General features: G+C 35.0%; 1 protein-coding gene across 1 annotated transcript in view; it reads left to right on the forward strand.

The window, feature by feature from the left end:
• The window catches only part of DDX60 (DEAD (Asp-Glu-Ala-Asp) box polypeptide 60), a 104,351-nt gene extending 85,061 nt beyond the window's left edge, over window positions 1-19,290 (forward strand). The window contains exons 34-38 of the mRNA XM_011959645.1: window positions 9,602-9,749; window positions 11,171-11,313; window positions 13,744-13,895; window positions 14,897-14,959; window positions 18,570-19,290. Coding sequence (XP_011815035.1) covers window positions 9,602-9,749; window positions 11,171-11,313; window positions 13,744-13,895; window positions 14,897-14,959; window positions 18,570-18,669 — 606 coding nt within the window. The 3' untranslated portion in view covers window positions 18,670-19,290. The remainder of the gene's footprint in view (window positions 1-9,601; window positions 9,750-11,170; window positions 11,314-13,743; window positions 13,896-14,896; window positions 14,960-18,569) is intronic.
• Window positions 19,291-19,887: the final 597 nt, after the last annotated feature.

Consider the following 19,887-nt stretch of genomic DNA (forward strand, 5'->3'; position numbering starts at 1 on the left):
ACATGGTGACTCAAGCCTGTAATCCCAGCGCTTTGGGAGGCAGAAGTGGGAGGGTTGCATGAGCCCAGGAGTTTGAGACCAGCCCGGGGAGCAGAGGGAGACCCCATCGCTAAGAAAAAGCAAAAATTAGATGATAATTTCTAAAGTCCCATATATTAAATAAAAACTCACTAGAGAAAAGGATCTGGGTCTACCTTCATGGGTAGGCTTGTATCGCCCTCAAGACATTTTTGAAGCCATCTAGGACTGGAAAATTAAACAGCAAGTTAGGAAGTGCTACAGGAAGAAAGGTGGATCTTTAGTAGTCTTTTAGATTTGAGAAGACTAAGACCGACTATCCTTATTCTCAAAATCTTAAGAAATCCATGACCTAGAAAGAGAGACAAAGCATAAATGAGGCTTACTAAAACTGTATAACAATACCCATTGTAGTCCTTACTGTCTGTACTTGAGTTGAGGTGATCATACTTTAACTGTCTTGGCCAAACTTGAAAATGGGGGCATTCACCCTGGTGAAAGATAACATCTAAAGCCTGTAAAGTCCTTTGAAAACAATTTCTGGTGCAAAACCAAAACCAAAACAAAACCTAAAAAGGTCAGTAAGCATGAACATATGACCAATAAACAGGAATAAAAGAGGTCGATAATTGTAGATCCATAAATGATCCAGACATTAGCATTAACATATAAGGATTTTAAGTGTGATTAATATGTTCAAGAAAATAGGAGGAGAGACAAGATTAATAAAAGGATGGATTTTTTACTAGACAATTACAATGTATAAAACTAAATGGACATTTTAGAACTGAAAATACAATATCTGACTATCAGAATATGCATTTCAGAAATCATGATCGGTAAGTTGACAGCATGATAGAAAGCATCCAAATAGCACAGAGGTAAAAAAATTTTAAAAATCAGACAGCATAAGAAACATGAATCACATGAAAAAAGTTGAATGCATATATAATGGGAGTCCCAGAAAAAAAAGATGGAGAAAAATGGCCGAAGAGTATTCAAAAAGATAATAGCTGGGAATTTTCCAAAGCTGATTAAAGATAGCACACCATAGTTTTAAAAACCTAGTCAACTTCAGGGAGTATAAATGTAGAAAAACATTAAGCTAAAACTGCTGAAAAGCACAAAATCATAAACCTCCTAGGACAGAAATAAAGTGACACATTTCCTTCTAAGAAGTAATAATGAGAATGATAAATCTCTTTTTAATCAAAATAATGGAAGCTAGTGGACAATGGAACAATATTTTGTTGTGATTCAGATATTTTACATGCAAATACATACATTCATCAGATATATACATATATAAACTCGTGGTGTTACATTAACTAGAATTATATTAGACGTGCTATTGCATTTTTATTCTTAGATCAAAAATACTTTTCCAGATGACCACACATGAATTTTTTGGTATTTTTTTTAATTTCAATAGGTTTTGGGGAAACAGGTGGTGTTTGGTTACATGTATGAGTTCTTTAGTAGTGATTTCTGAGATTTTGGTGCACCGAAGCAGTGTACACTGCACCCAATGTGTAGTCTTTTATTCCTCACCCCTCACAACTTTTCCTATGAGTCTCCAAAGTCCGTTGTACCATTTTTATGACTTTTGTGTCCTCATAGCTTAGCTTTCACTTGTGAGTGAGAAAATATGATGTTTGGTTTTCAATTCCTGAGTTATTTCACTTAGAATAATGGTCTCCAACTCCATCCAGGTTTCTGTGAATGCTATTATTTCATTTCTATTTATGGCTGAGTAGTATACCATGATACATATGTACCACATTTTCTTTATCCACTCATCGACTGATGGGCATTTAGGCTGGTTCCATATTTTTGCAATTGCAAATTGTACTGCTGTAAACATGCATGTGCAAGTATCTTTTTAGTATAAAGACTTATTTTCCTCTGGGTAGGTACCCAGTAGTGGGATTGCTGGATCAAATGGTAGATCTACTTTTAGTTTGTTAAGGAATCTCCATACTGTTTTCCCTGGTGGTTGTACTAGTTTACATTTCCACCAGCAGTGTAAAAGTGTTCCCTTTTCACTACATCCATGCTAACATCTATTATTTTTTATTTTTTGATTATGGCCATCCTTACAGGAGTAAGGTGGCATCGCATTGTGGTTTTGATTTGCATTTCCCTGATAATTAGTAATGTTGACCATTTTTTTATGTTCGTTGGCCATTTGTATATTTTCTTTTGAGAATTGTCTATTCTTGTCCTTAGCTCACTTTTTGAAGGGATTGTTTGTTTTTTTGTTGCTGATTTGTTTGAGTTCCTTGTAGATTCTGAATATTTAGTCCTTTGTTGGATGCATCGTTTGTGAAGATTTTCTCCCACTCTGTGGGCTGTCTGTTTATTCTGCTGATGATTTCTTTTGCTGTGTAGAAGCTTTTTAGTTTAATTAAGTGCCATCTATTTATCTTTGTTTTTGTTGCGTTTTCTTTTGGGTTTTTGGTCGTGAAACCTTTGTCTAAGCCAATGTCTAGAAGGGTTTTTCCAATGTTGTCTTCCAGAATTTTATGCTTTCAGGTCTTAGATTTAAGTCTTTGATCCATCTTGAATTGGCTTTTGTATAAGGTGAGAGATAAGGATTCAGTTTCATTCTGCTACATGTGGCTTGCCAATTCTCCCAGCACCGTTTGTTGAATAGGGTGTCCTTTCCCCATTTTATGTTTTCATATGCTTTGTCGAAGATCAGTTGGCTGTAAGTATTTGCCTTTATTTCTGTTCTTTATTCTGTTCCATTGGTCTATGTGTCTATTTTTATGCCAGGACCTTGTGGTTTTGATGACTATAACCGTATAGTACAGTTTGAAGTCAGGTAATATGATGCCTCCAGAATTGTTCTTTTTGCTTAGTTTTGCTTTGGCTGTGTGAGCTTTTCGTGGGTTCCATATGAATTTTAGGATTGTTTTTTCTAGTTTGTGAAGAATGATGGTGACATTTTTATGGGAATTGTATTGAATTTGTAGATTGCTTTTGGCAGTATCGTCATTTTCACAGTATTGATTCTACCCATACATGAGCATAATATGTGTTTCAATTTGCTTGTGATATCTATTATCTCTTTCAGCAGTGTGTTGTAGTTTTCCTTGTAGAGGTCTTTCACCTCCTGGTTAAGCACATTTCTAAGTATTTTATTTTATTTTTTGCAGCTATTTTAAAAGGGGCTGAGTTCTTGATTTGATTCTCAGCTTGGTTGCTGTTGGTGTACTGATTTGTGTACATTAATTTTGTATCCTGAAACTTTACTGAATTCGTTTATCAGTTCTAGGAGCTTTTTAAATGAGTCTGTAGACTTTTCTAGGTATTCAGTCATATCATTGGGAAACAGTGACAGTTTGACTTCCTCTTTACTAATTTGGATGTCCTTTATTTATTTCTTTTGTCTGATTGCTCTGGTTAGGACTTCTAGTACTATGTTGAATAAGAGTGGTGAAAATGGGCATCCTTTTCGTATTCCAGTTCTCAGGGGGAATGCTTTCAATTCTCCTTGTAAAGTATAATGTTGACTGTGGGATTGTCATAGATGGCTTTTATTACCTTAAGGTATGATCCTTCTATGCCAATTTTGCTGAGGGTTTTAATCATAAAGGATGCTGGATTTTGTCAAATGCTTTTTCTGCATCTATTTAGATGATCATGTGATTTTTGTTTTTAAATCTGTTATGTAGTATATCATATTTATTGATTTGCATATGATAAACCATCCCTGCATCCCTGGTATGAAACCCACTTGATCATGGTAGATTCTCTTTCTGATATGCCATTGGATTCTGTTAGCTAGTATTTTGTTGAGGGTTTTTGCATCTATGTTCATCAGAGATACTGGTCTGTAGTTTTCTTTTTTGTTGTTGTTGTTATGTCATTTCCTGGTTTTGATATTAAGGTGATATTGGCTTCATAGAACGATTTTAGGAGGATTCCCTCTTTCTCTATCTTTTGAAATAGTGTCAGTAGACTTGGTACTAAATCTTCTTTGAATGCCTGATAGAATTCAGTTGTGAATCCATATGGTCTTGGACTTTTTTTTGTTGACATTAAAAAAAAAATACCATTTCAATCTCACTGCTTGTTATTGGTCTGTTCAGAGTTGCTATTTCTTTTTGGTTTAATCTAGGAGATTTGTATATTTCCAGGAATGTATCCATCTCCTCTAAGTTTTCCAGTTTGTGTGTAAAGGTGTTCATAGCAGCCTCAAATAATTTTCTTTTTTTGTATTTCTGTGGTATTAGTTGTAATATCTTCTGTTTCATTTCTTTGGATGAAACTTATTTGGATCTCTCTTCTTTTCTTAGTTAATCTCACTAATGGTCTATTTATCAATGTTGTTTATTTTTTCAAAGAACCAACTTTTAGTTTCATTTATCTTTTGTATTGTTTGTTGTTTGTTTGTTTCAATTTCATTGAGTTCTGCTCTGATCTTTGCCATTTCTTTTCTTCTGCTGGGTTTGGGTTTGGTTTGTTCTTGTTTCTCTAGTTCCCTGAGTTGTGACTTTAGATTGTCCATTTTTGCTCTTTCAGACTTTTTTGATGTAGGCATTTACTGCTATGAAGTTTCCTCTTAGCACCACTTTTGCCATGTCCCAGAAGTTTTAATCAGTTGTGTCACTAATATTGTTAAGTTCGAAGACTTTTTAAATTTCTATCTTGATTTCACTGTTGACCCAATAATCATTCAGGAGCAGGTTATTTAATTTCCATGTATTTCCATGGTTTTGAGGATTTCTTTTGGAGTAGATTTCCAATTTTATTCCACTGTGATCTGAGAAAGTACTTGATATAATTTTGAAAACTCATTGAGACTTGTTTTGTTGCCTATCATATGGTCTTTCTTGGAGAATGTTCCATATACTGATGAATAGAATGTATATTCTTCAGTTGTTGGGTAGAATGTTCTGTAAATATCTGTTAAGTCCATTTGTCCTAGGGTATAATTTAAGTCCATTATTTGTTGACTTTCTGTCTTTATGACCTGTCTACTGCTGTCATGGGGTATTGAAGTCCCCTACTATTATTGTGTTGCTATCTTTCTCATTTCTTAGGTGTATTAGTAATTTTTTTATAAATTTGAGAGCTCCAGTATTAGGTGTATATATATTTAGGATTGTGAAATTGTCCTATTGGAGTAGTCCTTTTATCATTATATAGTGTCCCTCTGTCTTTTTAAACTATTTTTGCTTTAAATCTGTTTTATCTGATATAAAAATAGTGACTTCTGCTTGCTTTTGGTGTCCATTTCCATGGAATATGTTTCTCCACCCCTTTAACTTAAATTTATGTAGTCCTTATGTGTTAGGTGAGTCTCTTGAAGACAGCAGATACTTGGTTGGTGAATTCTCATCCATTCTGCTATTCCAAATCTTTTAAGTGGAGCATTTAGACCATTTACATTCAATTTTAGTTTTGAGATGTGAGGTACTGTTCTATTTATTGTGCTAGTTGTTGCCCGAATACCTTGTTTTTTCTTTTTCCATTGCACTATTATTTTATAGGTCTTGTGAGATTTATGCTTTAAGGAGGTTCTATTTTGGTGCCTTTCAGGGGTTTGTTTCAAGATTTAGAGCTCCTTTCAGCAGTTCTTGTAGTGCTGTCCCCCACCCCTAAACAGCACTGAATTTATTTCCAGGCAGTCTGTGAGCAGGGCTGAAAACGTGCCCCAGGCTACAAGCCTCCCCTCTGAGAAAGCAAGCAGAGCACTTGGGTTTCACACCTCCCCACTTGTTGCAGCCTCTGTGCTTGTATCTGCACTTCCTGTTTACCCCGCAGCCCCAGGTTCTGTCCAGGGAAATTTGTGTTCCATTGAAATTGTTACAAAGTTAAGCTGGAAGTTTCCTTCTCCATGTGGTCTTTCCCCAATTCCACTCAAAGCCCTCCCCAAGGACCCCTGTGAGACAAAGTCAGAAATGACTTTTCTGGAGACCAAAAGTGCACCTAGTGCTCATCCCACTGCTTCCTCTACCCCTATATTTCACTTGGCTCTCTAAATTTGTCTCAATTCCAGATCATTCTCCCATGATCTGGACCTTCAGTTTCCCCAGTGATGATGCATGTTAAGGGGTGGATGTTCCCCCTTTCACACTTTGGACATTCACAGCTTTTCAGCTTGCCTGAAGTGGCAAGCTACTTCTTTCAAGCAGTCTGTGGATTCTCTTGGCTTTCCTGGTGTGTTCCTGTGGCAGTTCTTGGAGCAAAAGTTCATGGTGTGAGTCTCCACATGCTGCTCTGTCTGTCTGAGAGGGAGCTGCAAGTTAGTTCTGCCTCTTGTCTGCCATTTTTTTTTTCTCTCCAGACAATGGAACAATATTTTTTGTGTGCTTAATAAAATAACTCCTATCCCTGAATTCTACACTTACAGGAAATATTTGTCAAAATAAAGATAAAATTAAGGTGTTTTCAGACATGAAATCTGAGGTTATTCACTGCTATCAAGTCTGCAGTTAAAGAAATGTATACTTTAGGTAAATAGAAAAAAATCAAAAATTTGGAAACATGAAACTGCAGGAAGGAATGAATCACAATAGAAAAGGTTATGTATGATTACATATAAGGGAATACACAGTGTGTCAAAAAATAATTGTAACATATAATAAAATTTGAAATAATATGTAGAACTGAAATTTATGAAAATTATAATGTAAGAGTTCAGAAGGTTAATACACTTAAATGTTTTACAGTTTGGGAAGTATTAAACATAAAATTATAGCTTTTTCTAATCATTTCTGGGGTAACAGCTAAAAGACTAGTAAAATAGTGTGCACATACATGTTAACAAAAGGAAAAACTGGTAAAAACAAGAAGGGAAGAGAAAAAATATATAACAAGTGCTTCAAATTCAGACAGAAAACAAATGGCAAGGTAGAAAATAGCTATATCAATAGTTATATTAAATGTAAACGTACCAAATACACTAAGTAAAATACAAAGATTCTCAGGCTACATCTTAAAATACAGAGAACTATAGTCATCTGTCACATAATGACATTTTGGTCCATGACAGAGTGCATACATGATGGTTGCATACATATAATATTGTATTTTTACTGTACCTTTCCTTCATTCACATATATTTGGATACACAAAATACTTACCATTGTGTTACAGTTGCCTATAGTGTTCAATAAAGTAACATGCTGTACAGGTTTGTAGCCTAGGACCAATAGGCTATACTATAAAGCCTGGGCAATGTAATCTAGATTTGTTTAAGTACACTTTGTGATGTTTGCACAATGACAATATCACCTAATGCCACATTTCTTAGAATATATCACTGCCATTAAGTGACATCAGACTATATATGCTGTTTATACAAATCACACTTTAGGTATAAAAACTGAGAAAGCTTGAAAGTAAGGTGATTAAAAATATATGTCAGGTAAACACAAACCAGAAAAATCAGAAATATCTCAATTGTGTGAAAAGTTAAAAAATTAATTTATAAATACACACCAAGGATTAAAAAAAAGACATATAATGGAAATTTAAAAATATTTTACATTAATTAAAAATAAAGAAAACATAACAATGCTTATAAGTTGGAATTTATTCAGTGCTTAGAGGGGAATTTGCAGCCTTAAAATCATAAATTAGAAAAAAAATACAGGATGAAAAATCAATGATTTAAACTTTAGCTTAAGAAAATAACAAAATGAACAAGAAAATCTAACCTATCGTAAGTAGAAGGAAAGAAATAATACAACAAGAATAGATATGAAGTAAGTTAACAACAATTGTATGAACAGGAAATCAACAAAGCCTCTAACTTGGTTCTTTGTAAAGAATAGTAAAATTGATTGTCTAGCAAAACTCATTAAGGGAGTAAAAGCACAAATATCAGAAAAGAAAATGGAACAGTACTACAGGCTCTATTTTAGACATTGAAAAGAGCAAAGGAAGATTTTGTGAATGACTTTATGGCAATATATTTGACTATTTAGGTAAAATGGGCAAATTCCTAGGAAATACAACTTTCCAAAACTGAGTAAGGAAGATATAACTAATCTGGTACTGATACCTAGTAAGGAAATGTAATCTATTGTTTTAAAAAAACATTCCCACCAATAAAACCCAAGGCTCCGATGACTTCACTGGTGAATTCTTCCAAACTTTGTAAGGATAGCATCACTATATATGTATATTAAAACACAAGTTTGTATACCTTAAATATGCATGATTTTTATTGTAAAAAGAATAACACCAACGTTTTACAAATTTTCTTTTAGTCTGTTTGGGCTGCTGTAATGTGGCAGTGATTGGTTGGTTAATAAACAACACAAATTTACTTGTCACCTTTTCAGAGGCTGAGAAGAGATCAGTCTTTCTGGCTATTTTTTTGGTACCCACTAAACATTCACTTCTCCGTCCCCCAGCTACCCTTCCTAGCCTCTGATAACCATCCTTCTACTCTATCTGCATAAGTTCAATTGTTTTAACTTTTAGTTCCTACAAAGTAGTGAGAATATGTGAAGTGTGTCTTTTTGTGCCTGGCTGATTTCACTTAACATAATGACCTCCAATTTTTTTCATGTTGTTGAAAATGACAGGATCTCATTTTTGTTTATGGCTGAATAACTAAAAGAATATAATTGTATTGTTCGTAACAGAAAGGATAAATGCTTGAGGTGATGGATACCCCATTTACCCTGATGTGGTTATTATGCATTACATGCCTGCATCAAAATATCTCATGTAATCCATGAATATACACACCTACTATGTACCCACAAAAATAAAAAATTAATAATTAAAAGGAAGTTCTAAATCAAGGTGTCTGGTGGGGGCTGCCCACCATCATAATGATGGTTGTCTTTATGCTGTGTTCTCACATGGTGGAAGGGGCAAGGGGGGCTCTCTGGGGTCTTTTTTTATGGGCACTAATTCCAGTTATGAAGACTCCACCTCATGACCTAATCATCTCCAAAGGCCGTGCGTCCTAATCCCATCACATTAAGTGTTCAAATTTTAACATATAAAGTTTGAGAAAATATAAAACATTCAGTCCACTACACTCTTCTGGATAATACAAAAAGAGGGAATATTTACTCTTTCTAGGGGCAAAATTTAACTTTAATACCAAAACCTAACTAGGACATAATAAAAAGGAAAATTAGAGATACTTCTCTTTCATGAATATAAGTCGAAAAATAATTAACTAAATATTAGCAAAATGAATCCAGTGAGGTTTAAAAAACCCTCAAAACAAAATGAGATTTACTCTAGACATGCAAATGTACTTTGTCTCATTGCTTGCTATTCAAATGTGTCACTAGAGTCTTTGAAATTTTCACAGGTCTAATGTTATTTGAGGGCATGCTTCTATTTAAAAGTGGTTTTGATTCAGTATGTCAAAATACATTTTTAAGGGTAATCAGTAAGGTATTTGTTTTCATAATTGCAAATAGAAACAAAAGATGAAGTTACCTGAACTTCACCAGTGAAAAAATAAAACTGACATTATTGAACAAATATTAATAGATAACTATAGAATTACATTGCAGTGTTCTTTACCTTTCTTCTTCCAACGATTCAGTTTTGAAGGAAGGTAAATAGATCTCTCTGAAAATGATTTGGCTTCTAGGTGTTCCTTGATGATCTCCCTGAGGATTTCAGCGTTGCTTTAGATGAGTATAACATGAAAATTATGGAGGACTTTACTGGTTTTCTACGAATTGTTTCCAAACTTGCTGATATGAATCAGGAATATCAACTCCCATTGTCAAAAATCAGTAAGTATATTTTACCTCCACTGTGGAACAATTTGAAGAACAAATAATCTTGCCTAAGAATAGTTTATTCTGGAAGAAGAGTGGAACCCCAGAAAGGTTATTCTGCCCTCAAGTGAGGAGATTCCTTTTCCTTTCTAAAGAAAAAAAATTGTGCTTATTAGACATTAAAAGGGCAAAAGAGACTGAAACTAAGTAGGGCCATTTATAACCATCTTGTTAAATGCTGCTTCAGGGTCAAGCCTGGAAAACAGAGTAAGGGCATCTATGAGGTGAAGAGAAACTAGGGACTAATTCTGTCACTCTGTCTTGAGAGGAAATACACTTAGTGTTCATAAACACAGATTGTGAGCATATTTCCTGGGTCCAAACTCTGGCTCTGCTACTTATTAGCTGTAATTTCTTGAGCGAGAGACTCCATACTCATGCCTTAGTTTTCTGAATAGATATATGAGAAAGAGAATAGCATTATCTACCTAGTTTTGATGAGTTTTAAATGATTAAATTAACATATATGAAGATCTGAAAATAGTGTTTTGTACATGGTTAACACTCTTAGCATTTGCTCTTTTTTTCATGAGCTAATAGATGGAAGCCTTCTAAGGGAAAAGAGACACAAAAAGGTGACCGTCACAGGTGGGGTGAGATTGGAGTCGGTGAATATTATGCCTCAATTACAAATTAGACCAGTTTGAATGTCTGATCTGGGTTTTATAAGAATATAAGTGGAAAATATATTTATTCTCATGCACTACTTCCAAACTTACTAATTGTGGTGCATGGTTTCAGGAAGGATTCTGAAGGCAAGTCTGAGTTCAGTAAGAAAAAGTAAAAAGGTTTGGGAGGCCAAGGCAGGAGGACCACGAGGTCAGGAGATTGAGACCATCCTGACTAACACGATGAAACCCCATCTCTACTAAAAATGCAGAAAAATTAGCTGGGTGAGGTGGCGGGTGCCTGTAGTCCCAGCTACTCAGGAGGCTGAGGCAGGAGAATGGCCTGAACCCGGGAGGTGGAGCTTGCAGTGAGCCAAGATCACAACACTGCACTCCAGCCTGGGCGACGGAGTGAGACTCCATCAAAAAAAAAAAAAAAAAAGAAAAAGAAAAAGTACAAAGGTAATAACAATAATTCTCTGATAAGAGAATACAATTTAAATTTAGTCTTTCATTTCTTATTAAGGCAACTAAAATATAATACACATTTTTATAATAGTGATACTAATATTAATAGCCAACTTTCACTGAATGTATTCTGTGCCAAGCTGTGCTGCTCACCTTATGTGATCTAACTTACAAAACATTTCAGTCTTCATTACATGAAGCTGAATGGCTCCCCTTGTAACATGGTCTAGAGAAAGTATCTGAGGTTTGACAACTTGCCTGAGTTCAAAACCCTAATCTATCCCTAAGTATTATTGTCAGAATTCACAGGTAAAGAATGTGAAGACTCTCAACTCGTATCTCATTTGATGAGCTGCAAGGAAGGAAGAGTAGCAATTTCACCATTTGTTTGTCTGTCTGGGAACTTTGATGATGATTTGCTTCGACTAGAAACTCCAAACCATGTAAGTGAAGAGTAGGGTGTGTTAATAAAAGGTGTTTAAGAAAGAATGGATTTATATTGCTAGGCAGCTTAGAAGGAACTTCAAATTTCCCAGATTAAAAAGGAAAAAAAATCTGGATGTATCAACAGATACATTCAGGAATTGGTGCTCTTGAAGTCAATATGATTTCAGTTTCTCAGAGTTGGCCTGAGGACCCTGCTCAGAGAGTTTCCAAACACCACTACTTTTCTTCCATCTTTGAAGACTCTACTGATACTGACACAGGTTTGCTGTGGAAGAACCACGTAAAACTATCTTCAGGCTTTCTCAGTACTACTGTAAGTGCTGTAAATACTACTTATAGTCTGCATTATTGATGCCTAAAATGGAATGCAAAGAACTAGACACATTTGGAAGATCCTGGCTAATTCATATGAATGTTGACACTTGGTGAAATTTAATTATTTTAATACAGACTTTGAGAAAACATGTTTTATTACATTTGATATTATGGATTGACATTGGTGTCTCAACTCCAATACATACATGTATTGGATTTTATTCCAAAATCATAGTCATGTATCACTTAAAATAATTTTGAAGACTATATACATCTTGTGCATTTTAAATTAACACATACATTTTTATCCTAAATTTAAATTCTGAAGATATAGTTTTTAGTTTCAAATAAATGTTGATGTGTTAAAACCAATGCATCATTCTTTCAATTGTATAAAATGGAATACCAACAAGAAAGTGTTTTCATACCCATAGTCAGTAAGTTAAGAACAAGTCAGGAAAACTTTTTATAAGGATTTATGAATTTGCAGTTCTTTTTCTCTTGAACTCACATTTTCTTTCCATATTCCCTCACATTTACCTTACCCAACTCACTTTATACAAATGTACTTTATTAGAATAAGTTATAACCTCTTAAACTTGTTTTGCTTTTATTGTTTATTTTAATTAACAAAATTAATTTTACATTTTAATATAATGCTAAGTATACATACAAATACATCTTCTATAGCATATAGATAAGTTCTAAAGCAGTGAACTTATCTATAACGTATCGATAAGTTCTAAAGCATTATTTTATAGCATATAGATAAGTTCTAAAGCATGGACACCATGTACTAAGGATTGGTGTACTTCTCCTATGTTTCATTTTCTTGTCTCCCCTCTTCTCCCAGGCCATCAACCTTTCCAAACTTGGTGTTTTACACTTTCCTTTTTAAAAACTACATATTACAAAATCCTTTTTTATATTTCTTTGCTTTTGAATTTTATGAAAAGTGAAGGAACAGTTACTGCAGTCACCTGAAAGTCGCTTTTATTTACATTCAGTGCTATGCCTTAAGGTTCATCCCTGTTGTAACGTCAAACTGTCTTTTATTTTTACTATTTAATAATATTTTATAGTGTGAATATCAAACAGCCCGTTAATCTGTTCTCCTGTTTCGAATAGTTGTGTTTGTTTCTCATCTTTGCTGTTACACAGTGTTGCTATGGATGTCTCGTGTGTATGTGCAATAGTTTCTCTTAGGTATTGATTTTTCTGGGTTAAAATAATTTTCTGAGTCATATAGGAATAAGAATATTCAAATATTAAACTTCTTAAGCTACTACCAAGTCATTTAAAAAATAGCTGTGCCAAACAAGTCTTAGCAGGGGTGAAGGCAGTTGATATCTGTCACTTGAATGGTTACCTGCAAATTATTGTTTTAATAATAGAGTCTTGTTTAGATATTGTTATACTTTATAATTTGCATCACTGATCTGCATAAGTACATGGAGTCAACTCTTATTATTCATAGATATTATGTATGAATTATGTATGAATTGTAACTTCCAAAAAAAAAAAAGTAGCTGTGCCAATTTACACTCATACTAATGGTAGATTAGAGTTCTATTGATTCTGTATAGTAGTTTTCAAAAAATGAGCAGACATGGGAAAACTATTTGCCTTCTTCTTTTTCTTTCCTTCTTTTTGTTCTCCTTCTTTTTGTTCTCCTTCTTCTTCCTCCTTCTTTTTATTCAGGTAATTGGGTTCCAAAGATTGTTTGAATTGTTCAGTTGAATTCTCTTCTTGTGATGTATAATCCTCTACTCATTGATATCCTGTTTACAAGCAAATTCCTTTCACCAATAAGGAGAATGAAATGGTGTTAGGTTTTCTTTCCTAGTGTTTCTATATTCCAGTGGATGGATAGTTGAAAATGTCATCGGTATTTTGTGGATGCAATAATCCTCATGGGATGGAGCTGAGCCAGTCTCCAGGCTTGCTTAGGATGGTGCTACCACAGTGTGTGGGTAACACCCTCTTCCTTCACAGCGAAGAATGGGCTTTAAAAACGGTGACTAAAGGATGTAACTACAAAGCACCACATAAGAAATTATCAACTTTCTTTATACATAAGTAATACATTCAGAAAAATCGTATTTTCTCAGGTTACTCTAGGCACAATCAGTATAAATCGCTCTCAGGCTCCAGTGCTGTTGTCACAGAAATTTGATAACCGAGGAAGGAAAATGCCGCTTAATGCCTATGCACTGGATTTCTACAAACATGGTTCCTTGCTAGGATTAGTCCAGGATAATAGGTATGGCCTCTCTCTCTATGTTTCTCTGTACCCCAATCTCCGTCTCTAATGAATTAATTTAATGAATTTTAAGAAAGAATCTTCACTATAGTTTCAAGTATAGGTTAAATCATACTAAGCATACTAGATTTTATTTTTAGAGACTAATGGCAAGAGAGAATAACAAATTTGCTATTATTTTTGTTTGTGGTTTTCCAGCAAAATCTTGGCACTTAGGCCAGCTCACATGACATAATATTGTACTCTAACAATATAAATATTTGCATATGCTCATAGATATATTTTTATTTATTACTCTCCTGTTTATTCATTATTAGATATTTTAAAACTGAAAAATAATGGCATGCTCTCCAATATTTGAGAAGAGTAGATATAGGACTGAGTGCATGACAATTGTTTTAGTTCTGTGGCAGGAAAAACATTTTCAAAAATAGTAGCCAGGGATAAACACTCTTGGATTTACCTAGGATGAAGAAATTTTGGGCACTGAGCACATGGATGTGGGGAGGGGCATTCGGTCACACCAAAGCAGGAAACCAACTTTGTTTGTTACATAAAATGTTGGAGAAAGCCTTTTAGAATGAAGGTATTAAAATATCTGACACTCTTCAAAGATGTTGAGCACTGTTTTGAAAAAAAGTGACTCCTTGTTAATAAAGCAGCTGTGACATTAGTAACTGACACATCTGTTTCTTCCCTTTTGGGTCTCTAGTTCCAATTTACCCTCCCGAGCTTTATTTTCCTATTTTGGTTATCTCCTGAGACGTCCAGCCTCCTATTTTTATTGCTTATCTATAATTGTGAAATTTCAACTCTTGAATTCATAATCACCATTGCCATAGATTAAATCAATGTCTAGGAGTCTGTGGCAGAAATAATTCTTGGAAAGAGATCTTGACAGACAAAAGTAACCTGTTACTGATAAATTCAGCATTTAAATACAAGATAGGATGTTCTTTAATGTTTTGTGTTATTAATTTTCAAAATGTTGTTTTGTTTAGGATGAATGAAGGAGAAGCTTATTATTTGTTGAAGGATTTTGCACTCACCATTAAATCTATCAGGTGTGTTATATATTTAAATATTGATTTTAGATTTTTTAATAATTTCTTTATAATTTGAAAAATGTTGAGCTCTTGCTATAAGCCAGGTACATGAAGGTGCCATTAAACTTCTCCTGTGCTATGCATTTCAACTCCCCAAAGGCTCTGCAGAATGTCTCTTTATCTCTATCAAATGCCATATACATATACAGGGTATTCCTGTTGTGTTATTTCTATAACAGAATTAATTCCAATGTCTAGTTGAGATGAAGTTTCATCCAGACTAGAGTCTCAGCCCCAGGCATCATGCACTGACAGGCAGCAATATTTGAAAGCTTCATTGACTCCTAGATCCTTCTATTCTCAATTGCCACAAGCAATGTGTGTCAAAGACATGATATTTCAGAGGGCTCCTTAGGGTTCTATCTGGTTTCTGGTTTATATTCACTTACATACTTTGAATTTCATGTTTTCTCCGATGTTTTCTGCAGGCTCCATCTGACTCTGACCTTTCATTTGGCCTACTATTTTCATCTTTAACAAAACCTAGTGGGGTCCCAAGCAACACCAAACTTGATGTGGGTACCCCATTCTTAGGTTTCATTACCATCTAATGTTGCTTAGTTGAATGGTCCATCTTTCTTTTTCTTTTCTTTTTTTTGAGATGGAGTTTCGCTCTTGTTGCCCAGGCTGGAGTGCCACGGCATGATCTCAGCTCACTGCAACCTCTGTCTCCTGGGTTCAAGTGATTCTTCTGCCTCAATCTCCCAAGTGGCTGGGATTACAGGCATGTGTCACCACACCCGGATAATACTGTATTTTTAGTAGAGACGGGGTTTCTCCCTGTTGGTCAGGGTGGTCTGGAGCTCCTGACCTCAGGTAATCCACCCGCCTTGCCCTCCCAAAGTGCTGGGAATACAGGCATGAACCACCACTCCCAGCCTAACTGTCCATCTTTCTAAAGCCTTCAATCTGCATGCAGCTCAATACTTTATGAGTATGGCTTTGTCCTATCATTTTTTTTATATATTTAATTTGCCACAAATCTCTCCATTATTACGTTCTTGCTAATCAAGTCTCTTTTTATATCTTGGATCTGAGCAGAATCAGGCCTGTTTGGACTTTTTATACAGACAGTAAAACTTTTGGGAGCAGAAGGAAACTGCTTTGTCCACTTGGAATATCTCGAATAGGTTATTCCTCAAGTGGCTCATAGTTATTCAAGTTATGATCTCCAGAGCAGCCCTAGAAACTCCACAGACTTGGAAGCTGCTCAAAAGCCTGAGCAAGGAAATCACTCATTTGTGCATTCATCTAAGAAGTATTAAAGTGTTATTGGTATGAGACATTCCTAAGCATTTGGGCTATAAAGGATCATAATTTTTTTTTTTTTTTTTTGGAGATGGAGTCTCGCTCTGTCACCCAGGCTGGAGTGGAGTGGTGCGATCTTAGCTCACTGCAACCCCACCTCCCAGGTTCAAGCTATTCTCCTACCTCAGCCTCCTAAGTAGCTGGGACTACAAGTGTACACCACCATGCCTGGCTAATTTTTTTTTTTCTTTAATTTTAGTACAGATGGGGTTTCACCATACTGCCTAGGCTGGTCTCAAAATTCCTGAGCTCAGGCAATCCACCCACCTTGGCCTTCCAGAGTGCTAGGATTACAGGCAAGAACCACTGCACCTGGCCAAAGGATCATTAAATTAATATATATGTTTTTAAAAAATTCTTACATGTGTAGTGAAAGAAGATGACTTACAGACCTTACAAACAGGTCAGAGCTATGATGGCAGATAAGGGAATGAATAACTCTACTTGCATTCAAAGAAAGAGTCTCAAATGAAGTAATTTTTTGACTAAGCCTTAAATTATGGGGAAGAAGAAATAGTATTTTCAAAGTACAGACATGAGAAAGGGCCTGAAGGGTCAGGGATAGACTCCAAGCTCACTACGCGGACGTGGAGAATATGAGCATTTGACAGAGATGGGGGAAGATGCTGGGTTGTTATAAGAGACTTTACATGGAATTTGGATCTACATCAGGAAAGGTCTTTATGTTAACATTAAGAAGTTTGGGCTTCGTTTTTTGAGCAATGTATAGATAGTACATAAGCATGAAAGGGGCATGAGCATGTAGATTATATATGTGGCAGAAATGTGTAGGTGCAAAGGCTGTAACAGTCATTCAGGTGAAAATGAGTGAAAGTCTGAATTAAGGGAATTGAAATATGATGCAGAAGAGTGATGAGAAAAATATTTACGAGGTAAAATTCAAGAAATTGGTAAAAAAATTTTATGCAGTTGGTAAAGATGACCAAAGTTCCTATTTTTGTTAAGGATGCATAGGAAACAAGGATAAGCATGACACGTGGGGATGGGAATGAGAAATAGTGAGCTAGAATTTATACACATCACATTATATCTGGGAGATATCAATCAGGAGGAAAAGATAGTAGTCAAATGATAAGTGTCTAACTCAGAAGGAAATTTGGTGTTGTAGAGACAGAAGAGATCAATTGTGGTAGGTCAGTGATAACACTAGAAAATAACTGGAACTCTAGTGGAAACAGGTAGGTGCAAATAATAAAAGGCTGATAAGATGTCAGATCATGATAGTTTTCTGCCCTTGATCAGCCCAGCTGTACTGTTCATTGTTGGATTTCTTCTCTCCTTTTTTGTTATCTGTACATTTGTTTCTTAATGCCGCTGCAACAAATTACCACAAATCTAGTGGCTTAAACTGACACAAATTTATTATTTGACAGTTCTGGAGGTCAGAAGTCCAAAACGTATCTTCTTAGGCTCAATCCAGTTGTCAGTAGGGCTGCATTTCTTTGTAAAGGCTCTTAAGGGACAATCTACTTTTATTGCCTTTTCCAACTTTTAGAGACTGCCAGCATTCCTTGGCTTGTGACTCCCTTTCATCTCCAAAACCAGCAATGGTTCGTAGACTCTCACACTGCATCATTCTGGCTCTTTCCTGCCTCACTCTTCCACTTACAGGGACCTTTGAGATTACACTGAACCGGCCCAGATAATCCAGGATTATTTTCAAGGTCAGCTGATTAGCAACTTTACTTCACTCTGCAGCCATAATTCGTTCCCCTTTGCCATGTAACCTGACCTATTCATCGGTTTCTGGGGAATATATAATATGGACATCTTTGGAGGGCCATTATCTTTTTTACACCATCTAGGTAAAGAAAGGAATATTTTCCTCTTCATAGATGTAGCTGCCTGTGGGTTTCAGTATACACTGGACACACTAGCATAAACAAAACAAAATAACTTCACAATAGATACATAGAGGAAAGAAAAGGAATTTGTGTTGCACTATTGAAGGGAGAAGGGATCGAGTTATGTGAAATTTGATGGCTTTTCAGACTCTCTTGGTTCTCTCTTGACTATTAGTCAAGGAGAAGAATTGCATGGGGGTTGTTTTGTTATCTTTTCTTAAATTTTTTTACAAGTTTTTTTTTAGGAGACATATGTTTCTTATCATTATTTCTCATATTTTGCTAACAAAATTTCATCATCTGATGGGATTTACTTCTGCTTACCCAAGGAAAGCCTTTCTTATAGTATTCAATCTCAGTAAAATGGATCCTATATTTTCTTTCCCCATTTCCAGTGTTTCCCTGCGTGAGCTATGTGAAAATGAAGATGACAACGTTGTCTTAGCCTTTGAACAGCTGAGTACAACTTTTTCAGAAAAGCTAAACAAAGTCTAAAAACAAAGTCTATGCAAACCACTTAAAAATAATTCCATAGTAGTTTTTCACGTCACATTTTTGATTCTCATGCTTCTTGCCAGAAATACATTATGATAAAGTGGAAAGATCAAGCACTTTGGAATCAAACAGAGTTGCAATCAAACCTGCCATGTTCTATCATGAATACTCACAAATTATTTAGTATACCTGAATCTTGGTTTCTTTTTATAACTGAGTAATAATTGTTATGTCTCAGGTAGTTTGAGGATTGACTAAGAAAATGCAAGAATGTTGTATGTGACTGAATAACAATTTTTACTCTGTGAAGCCAAAGTAAATATAATATTATCAGTATTTTTATCCCCAGTGTCAATATTTATAAAATGTTTATTAAGGCTAGAAAAAAATGAATACAATATCCTGAAGGTGAAATATATTCTCTTCAATTAGCATAAGTATGATTACATACGTTAGCTATACAGCTATTGAGATAGTACTTTCTAGTAAACTTAAACTACGTTTTAAACATACATTTTGTGATGATTTAACAAAAATATAGAGAATGATTTGCTTCATTGTAATTGTATATAAGTGACTGGAAAACCACAAAGAAATAAAGTGGGTTCGATCTGTTTACCATTGGTCTCATTGTGTTAAATATATGTATCTGTCAATCCTCTGGCACAATCTATTCATCATATATATTGTAATTTATATATAATAATCTTCCCCCTTTACCCTTAGTCTCAGGTCACAATTCTAGAATCTATTTTAGATCCTAAACTAAAACATAAAATTTTTTTCCTCAGAGCAAAAAGTCTGCTGTCTCCTGCCACCCAGATGTCTTACTGAAAGAAGTTCTTTTGTATGCTATTATTTATAAATAGATTACATTGGCTTAGAATAAAACCTGTTTTTCGTTTTGTCTGGAGATAGAAGAATATTCTGATTTCTGGGACTAACCCATCATTTCATGTACCATATTATAGATCTCTACCTTTTTTGGGTGAATCTCATTTTCATTACTTAAAATAAGCACTACAAGAACCCTGGACACCGAGACACTTAGAAACTAAAGTGTTTTCTTTTTTGGGTTGGTAGGCTATTAATTACTGCCTCAATTTAAGAACTTGCTATTAGTTTATTCAGGAATTCTACTTCTTCCTGGTTTAGTCTTGGGAGGGTGTATGTGTCCAGGAATTTATCAATTTCTTCTGTATTTTCTAGTTTATTTGC

This window comes from Colobus angolensis, unplaced genomic scaffold (genome assembly GCF_000951035.1).
Source record: "Colobus angolensis palliatus isolate OR3802 unplaced genomic scaffold, Cang.pa_1.0 Scaffold5, whole genome shotgun sequence".
Lineage (NCBI taxonomy): Eukaryota > Metazoa > Chordata > Mammalia > Primates > Cercopithecidae > Colobus > Colobus angolensis.